Raw genomic sequence first — 8771 nt, 5'->3', positions numbered from 1 at the left:
AACTAGACAATGGAGTACCTTTTCTCCGATTTTACATACTAGACAGAGGAAAAGAGATCAAATTTATAGAAATGTCATGACATTTATGTAAATGTTGATTTCTGTTCTTCTATTGATGACAACATAATGGTCATAAAACAAAGACAAACAATTTCTTAAACTGTTTCTGGTAATGTTTAAATTCTAAACATCTCATATGCCTGCATTTCACATTTTCCCTTCTATATTGTCATAGATTATTATTTACTATTGTATATTCACATAAAAATAATTTAGTAGAATGAATCAATTAGTAGAAGTCTCTCTTTGATGCTGACAAGCATGTGAATATTCATCACAGTGTCTTCTGTTTTCTCAGTTATATATATATATATATATATAGTTTTTTTTAATGAAAAATTCTTTTGAACTTTCCATAACTCATTATTTATAAACATAATATAGTGTATTGTATAGTGTAATGTGTAAATTCAATGCTAATTTCTAACTCTGTTAAATTTACTAAATTCTGTTTTCATGAATACCTGGATGTTAAATGTAATTGTTACACTTTGTAAAACAGAACACCCATTTTATTAAAGGTGAAATAATTTATACAGTTTTTAACTCTCAGTGATGCTGCAGTGTTCATTTGACTTTGAGACCTGAAGTTGTAACCTGCAGCAATGTTAAAGATGATCTACAGGGCTTCAAACATTCAGGAATTATAGTCACCATATAATTCACTTTTCATGGTAAACATTCATTAGATCCATCAGATATAAAGTCATTGTTGGAGCAATACACAAACGCTTATCAGAAACCGAACAAAGTGCAAATAATTTCAATAACATGTAAACACAAGGACTCAGTCCACGAATAGGAGTATTAGAATAGATGTGCTTAATCCCGCTTGTATCATAGGCCTACTAGTACAAGTGGAAATACACTAAAAATTACCTCCAAGTATTCAATACTGAGTACAGTTGAACCCCGACTTACGAAATTAATTCGTTCCCGAGGGTCTTTCAGAAGTCGAAAATTTTCGTAAGTCGAAGCACCCATCGCGCCTTTTGAGTGAATGGTAGGCTATAGGCTAATTGCTAACTGCAACAACAATACGTCGTTCAAGTGGAACAGCGAAGCTCAAGTACGAAAGCCAAGGGGGTTGTCACATGATTTGGAAGGCATTGTGGGCATTGTAGGCATTCTGGGCTCAGCCAATCAGAGACAGTGGATTTTGTTACACGGGCATTTTGCCATAACACGGGCAGAAATATTGCCGTTAAGTGCCGTCGTAACTTGAATTTTTCGTTAAATGGGGTATTCCTAAGTCGGGGTTCCACTGTATTGTAAAACAAATGATTGACATCAAAAAATTAAGCAGGAAGCAGCATAAAGTCTGCTTACAATTATCTCTCATAAACTTATTTTCAGCTGTTTTAACCATTTACAGCTTTTCACATGTTAATGACTTGGTTAACGATCTAACTAGCATATCAACAGTGCGTTTCAGAGACACCCAACAACTGTACCCACACTCCGCACATCACGTGTCTGATTAGCCACATTTAGCTTACCGCCGTCGAGTGGATGCTCAGCATTTACATGAAGCCACAGCTCAGTAAACCTTCTGGTTTCACTCTGTCCTCTACGACAAGTACAAAATTATACTTTGTGAACATTATCAGTTTGGATGGCATTTTAACTCGTTAGAGATTAATTTCTTCAGCTTACCGATAACAAAGTTTTAGCCCGCCTGCTCTGTTCGGCTGTAGAAGCAAGAGACCATGAGGCCGCACCTTGACCACCTGGTCAGCTGGACTGGGACAAAAAATCGGTCAGGGCATTTTGACTAGAGAGTGGCCACAAGGTATTATAGGAAAAACCATAAAACCTTTGGATGACAACAAATGCTGTTGTGACAGTGATGTACACTGTCTTGTTGGTATATATGTATGAGTTCTAAACAGTTTACATCACATGACAACTTAAGGACATCTTCTGGTTTCATCTTCATGTTTCCCTCTCAACAGATATCAAAACCAACATCATGAGCACAAGAAATGACAACATCAAAGAACGCAAGTATGGCGAAGCTCGCGGCTCTCCAACGGGAGATTGAGAGACCAGTGTTGGACTGTAGAACTGCTTTGAAATTCATATGAGCTGTTCGCACTAAAGTAAAAAGCACCATCACTTCATGCGGATAGCCCCTTTGGCGCCAGCTGCAAGGCTGGAGCCGAACAAAAACACCCTGATAACGACTGTGTTTAGTCTGTTCCTTCCCACTCCATACAAGGCCACCTGGGTTGGCTGGTAGACTGTTTACTTAGCCTGGCAGGGCGAACTATGGACACGCACACACACACACTTATCCCCCTCCCTTTCCAAACGCCTTCGATGCTTGTTTCCTGCGGGGGAACACGGCGGGTCTGTGTGACGCGCTGGAAGGGTAGCGCTGTGCAGGGCGGCTGCTGTGTTCGCTTCGGATTACTCCTCACCAGTGTTGGTCATGTTACTTGAAAAAAGTAATCAGTAACTAATTACTGATTACTTCCCCAAAACAGTAATCCCATTACTTTACTGATTACTTATTTTCAAAAGTAATTAATTACTTAGTTACTTTTTAAAAACACGATTTACAACCTGAATAGGTGATAAAGCGATAGATCTTTCAGTCCAATTCTACTTTTTCTACATAATCCATCATACAAAATGTAATCAAATGGAAAAGTCTCTTTTTAAAACTTGTTTTATTAGTTTTAATCTTTTAACTTTATGCATCAAGCAAAAATTTAATTATATGCAACATTCTCTGACTGGAAGAAATTTGTTTAATATTTAAACCTATTTTCTGCACATTCCAGCACATAAAATATTTTTGTGTGTTTACACTCACTCTTTCAAATAGATGCAAGTAAAACACAGCAGAAAATAAATAAAGTCAGAGACTCAGTGGTCCTGTTGCTCTATTTTCACCTGTAAAGCAGGAGTAGGGTAGGCGGAGGTTTACCCTGGTGCAGGTGTGCCGCAGCGGTCAGTGGAAGAATCCGCGAGTTTCTCTGTGAGTTTCCCATTACGTCGTAGCGCACTTGGTGCTTGCTTGGAAGTTTAGAGGTTTTTTTCGCTGTAAAAAGAAGTTTTCTTCCCACGCACAACGGACACTAATGTTTTTGTCACTTTTTATGGAATCAAACTTAAAGTAAGGTCAGTACTTCCACGCTTTAAACGCTGCATGCTCATACTCTCTCCCACACTCGATATATTATCCATTGATCTGCACACAGCTGTTGTCACGAACGTCCACTCGCTTACGTCACTGTCATGAGACATTCTCGCAAAAAAATCACGGTTTTAGTAACGCAGTAACGCAGCATTCCTACGGGAAAGTAACGGTAATCTAATTACCATTTTTGCAATAGTAATCCCTTACTTTACTCGTTACTTGAAAAAAGTTATCGGATTACAGTAACGCGTTACTGCCCATCTCTGGTAGTAACAACCCCCTAAGCACCCTGATTTTGAATGACCAGTAGTAAAACTGTAGCAATGTTGATGGCCTTTTCCCATTCCAAATAAATTTAGACACCACAGAGTGTATATTCTTAAAGCAAGACAGAGGAGGGAGAAGTGGCAACATGAATAAAAGGAAATTAAGACATGACAGTATGTTCATTTTGACTATGTTGAGGCCCTAGTCTTAGTGTGGGGCAGGTCAACGCTGCAGTGATCTGAGTGATCAGATATCAAGATTGGCTGAATACAAATTAGTGACGTGTCGGTCGCGAACGAAATGGCACAAAAATGGCTCTTAGAGCCAACTCTTTGAAGTGAACAACGCGAGCCGGCTCCTTACTCACCAGGGGGCAGCTTTGTGTAGCCAAATGTTAAAGTCATGAATTCGCCTTAAGGGGCCATGTTGATATTATGAAGTAAATTGCATCATACAGTTTGAAGTACCTTTTTTCATTCTTCTAAGGCATATGCGAGTGCGCATGTACACACACACACACACACACACACACACACACACACACACACACACACACACAAGAATGAATGAAAATATGAATATTTTGATTTCTTAAATGTCACAGTTGTACAGTAATAACTCCGATAGTGTTATCAGTTCATCAGTGGCAAACGGGGAAAGGAGAAGAAAGTAGTTGCGAAACAAATACATCAAAAGAGTATTGAAGTGAAAATTAGAGATCAAAGTGGTTTAAAGTAGTTTAAAAAGGGCTGGAAACAGATCCGACTGAATAAATATAAATACACGAGGTATAAAGTAAAATAAACAGAAGGCTAAATTAAATTAGGGTGATATGTTGGATCACCCAGGAATTTGTATGTGTCGACCACATCAATATCCAAACTATGGATGTTCACTGGTGCGATGGATGGTGGTTGGTTGAATTCACACCAGATGATGAAGTCGGTGATGATTTTCCTATACTCTAGATCGTTCCCCTCAGACATCCATCAATGACTGTATCATCAGAGAATTTCTGGAGGTGGCCGTTAGGAAGGGAGAAAAAAAAAACATGAATCTCACAGTGCTTCCAGTACTCTCCAGGTGTGACAGTGATCTGTGCAGGAGGTACATGACTGCATCATTCACCCCAATACTAGGATAGTAAGTGACCAGCAGGGGATCCAGCAGTTTACTCACCTGAGTTGTGAGATGTTTGAGAATTAACCTCTCCAGGTTCTTCAAGGTATACTTCAGGGTATGATGTAAATACTGGGCAGTGGTTCTTTTTTTTCTGGAGAGACTTCTTTAGTCTGTTTGTATTCTGACTCTGTAGTAGGGCTGAACGATATATCGCATTTGCGATAATATCGCGACATGATCAAGTGCAATTTTCTAACCGCAAAGGCTGCGATTATACTCTGGACATGTCCAAATTCATGGGCTGCATCCTCCTGAGGCCGCATTTGTAGACCGATTACGTCACAGCGACGCGCCGAAGGCTGTCCAAATTACTACCATATCCCAGAATTCATAGCGCGGCCCAGCCAAACTCCAGTTTCCAGCAATGGCGGCCGCTACTAAGTTTTAAAATTACTCATACTAATCTTTCTGGGTCACAAAATAAACTTTTAACATATTTTCAGGCGAGAAAGTAGTTGTGTAAACATCAAATATCTGCTCGGTTTATCAAGATATCCCATATTTGCAAAAGTGCTTCGACGTTTTCAGAGGCGTCTGCTACCCACCAGCTCGACAGCTAGCCGGGAGCTCGAGGGTTACTGATGCGGCCGAGAACGGCACAACTCCCGGCACATCATTTTCAGATCACCGCGGAGTTTCGCTGCTCGGGTTAAACGTAATATATAAGTCACTTAGACAACCTAAAAATGTTATTGTTGGGCTTTTTTCAGTGTTTTGTTTGTTCGTGAGTAAATCGGTTTGGCTGAGATTAAAGTTATTAGATTAGATAAAATAAAACTTTATTAATCCCCCGGGTGGGTTCCTCCTTGGTTTTCACACAGCTGACTAAACGTCAAACAGAAAACTTATTAAACAGAAGTATGAGACAGTCGAGAATTTACACCAGTGTCTGGTTATATTTTAGATAGCAAGAAGCAGACGGCCGAGTTTATTAAACTCCACGGAGACAGCGGTGACGCTAATCAGAAGGCTAGACCGTCCAACTTCACGCCTTTAAACTTTAAAGGCGTGTTTGTGTGTGTGTTTATACAATTGCTATTATGTTTGCACTTTATGTGTAATGTTACTGACTGCAGAGATCAGTAAGATGTGTGTATTTTTTATTTATTAGTTTTATTTACCGGTCGATCTACGTCCCTACCCTCACCTATGGCCACGAGCTGTGGGTAGTGACCGAAAGAACGAGATCGCGGATACAAGCGGCAGAAATGAGCTTCCTCCGAAGGGTGGCTGGCCTCTCCCTTAGAGATAGGGTGAGAAGTTCGGCCATCCGGGAGGGGCTCAGAGTAGAGCAGCTGCTGCTCCACATCGAAAGGAGCCAGCTGAGGTGGTTCGGGCATCTGACAAGGATGCCCCCTGGGCGCCTCCTGGGTGAGGTGTTCCAGGCATGTCCCACCGGGAGGAGGCCCCCGGGCAGACCCAGGACACGCTGGAGAGATTATATCTCTCGGCTGGCCTGGGAACGCCTTGGTATTCCCCCGGATAAGCTGGAGGAGGTGGCTGGGGAGAGGGAGGTCTGGGCCTCTTTGCTTAGGCTGCTGCCCCCGCGACCCGGCCCCGGACAAAGCGGATGAAAATGGATGGATGGATGGATAGTTTTATTTATTTAATATTATTTTTTAATTGAATGACTGTCTAGTAGTTCACAGATGTCGAAAAACTGAGTGTGGTAAAGCCACTGATTTTTTTTATGTATATTTCTGCAATCTGCACATTGTACTGACTTTCATTTTAATGTTTACACCAGGGTTCCTTGTCAGCACTTTATGCTCAGATGTTTGTAAGCTAAAAATAAACTATTGTGTATGTTCAAATATACTGTTGTGATTGAAGAAGTTAAATAAAAATGTCAGTCATCAATTCATGCATCACCTCATGTCATCATAACAGAGGTCTGTCTTCCAGGAAAGAACAGTTTAAAATTAATGTAATATAGTATTGGCCATACTATATGATGTATTGCTTGTCTTTGTTTAAAATACAGAAGACAAAGACCTTAAAAAATAATCGCATATCGCATCGCAATCGCAATATTGGGGCAAAAAATCGCAATTAGATTATTTTCCATAATCGTTCAGCCCTACTCTGTAGCCCTGCTTCTGTTTCCTTGTCTCTAATAACGTTGGTCACTTTCATAAGTTATGTCAGAGTTTGATCCACCATGTGATATAATTTAGAAAATATCTAATTAGCAATGGCTTTCAATAACCTGGAATTAAAAAACAACAACAACGAAAAAAACAACAACACTGCAGAACACTGTCAGTTATGGACTGATGTCTACAGCACCAGGACCTCAACATTAATGGTTTAGGATACCCTTCAAGAAGCCTGGAGAACTATTCCTGAAGACTATTTAAAGACATTCAGTAAAATTTGCTCAAAAGAGTTTAAGCTGTGTTGAACACATATTGACTTTCAAGCTTGTTAGAATTGCATTCAGTATTTTTTTGCCTTCAATTCATCATTCAACATAATCAAGGGTTTAAAGTGCACCTTTATAATCCAAAAAATACAGTAATGTAATGGTCTTCTAACAGGTATCATTCAGAAAGCATTAAATTGACTGTAAATCGTGCAAAATACAGCAGCTAGACATCTTCTAAAGACTAAGAAAAATTTACATATTGCATTAGAATTGATTTTAAGATTTTACTAATTACCTGTCCTTCATGGCCTGGGCTCAGAATATATACTAGAAGTGCTTCTCCTGTACCAGCAAGCACTTTGGTTATAGAAAGTTATACACAAATAATAATAATAATAATGATATTTTATTATTATTTTATCTACACTACTAAGTCTACTCACCTCTCTATGAGGTATGCTGTACGATGATAGATCACACAGACAAAAATATCAACTGATAAAGTTTGGTGAAGTTGTTTACATGTTCTTGAAGAACTTAATGAGTCCCATTGAGAATGGGAAATTGTCTGATAAAACAAAGCCACAGAGCCAATTACTTCTTAGTTCGGTGCTGGAAAAGCATTACTACAATACATTAAGACTTGTCTTTTCATTTGATTTTTAATGAATACCATTTATGTCATCTAGTTGTATAGTAAATAACATTTTTGTTCATTAAATGGATATTGAATTAAATGTAACATTGCTAACTCTAGGTGGGTTTGCAGAATTGCACAAATACAGATATCTTTATTTTGTGATCATATTTACACTTTATATTCTGATACTCTGCTTTAATTCCACTATAGTTTTCCTTATCTGGACTCACAAAAACCTTCACGAGCCAATGTACATTTTTATTGCAGCTTTGTTAATCAACTCTGTTCTTTACAGCATGATTATCTATCCAAAGCTCTTATCTGATGTTTTGTCTGAAAAACAGATGATATCATATTCACTCTGTCTTTTCCAAGGTTTATCATATTACACCTCGGTTGGTTCAGACTTTTTACTGTTGGCAGCAATGGCATATGACAGGTATGTGTCTATATGTAAACCCCTGCAATATCCAGTTATTATGAATAGAATAACTATTTATGTATGTCTGATTTTAGCTTGGCTTATACCTGCTTTTGAAACCTCAGTGATGGGTGTGTTGTATTCGAATGTCAAACTCTGTAGCTTTTCTCTGACAGGAATTTTTTGTAATAATTCACTTTACAAGCTTCAGTGTGTGCCCTCGGTCGCAATATCTATATATGGTGTGGTCATGTTGATAAGCATTGCCCTTCTACCTTTGCTTTTCATACTTTTTACATACATCAGGATTCTTAGAATATCTTACCATTGTTGTAGAGAAGTGAGGAAAAAAGCTGTAAAGACATGTTTACCCCACCTGCTGGTGTTAACCAACTTTTCCTGTTTTATTTTCTTTGATATAATTATAGTTCGACTGGATTCTGATCTATCCAAAACTCTTCGTTTGACATTGACGTTTCAGTCAATTGTATTCCATCCTCTTTTAAATCCAATCATATATGGACTCAAAATGAATGAAATTTTCAAACATATCAAAATATTGTTGTCAAGTTTAATAACACTGGTATTACTGCCCTATTATCAAATGTATGGCATATAATTTTAAATTGTAATGCAAACTAGACAATGGAGTACCTTTTCTCTGATTTTACATACTAGACAGAGG

General features: G+C 38.6%; 1 protein-coding gene across 1 annotated transcript; it reads left to right on the top strand.

Annotated features, from left to right (window-relative positions):
* Positions 1-7745: 7745 nt before the first annotated feature.
* Positions 7746-8705, top strand: LOC309691213 (olfactory receptor 6N2-like; the record flags this gene model as incomplete). Its single annotated transcript, XM_082508806.1, has 1 exon — positions 7746-8705. One exon carries the CDS (start codon positions 7746-7748, stop codon positions 8703-8705), a length of 960 nt encoding a protein of 319 aa, XP_082364932.1.
* Between the last annotated feature and the right edge of the window lie 66 nt (positions 8706-8771).

This window comes from Aulonocara stuartgranti, assembly GCF_965226115.1.
Source record: "Aulonocara stuartgranti genome assembly, chromosome: 16".
Lineage (NCBI taxonomy): Eukaryota > Metazoa > Chordata > Actinopteri > Cichliformes > Cichlidae > Aulonocara > Aulonocara stuartgranti.
This window is presented reverse-complemented; position numbering and strand designations above follow the sequence as displayed.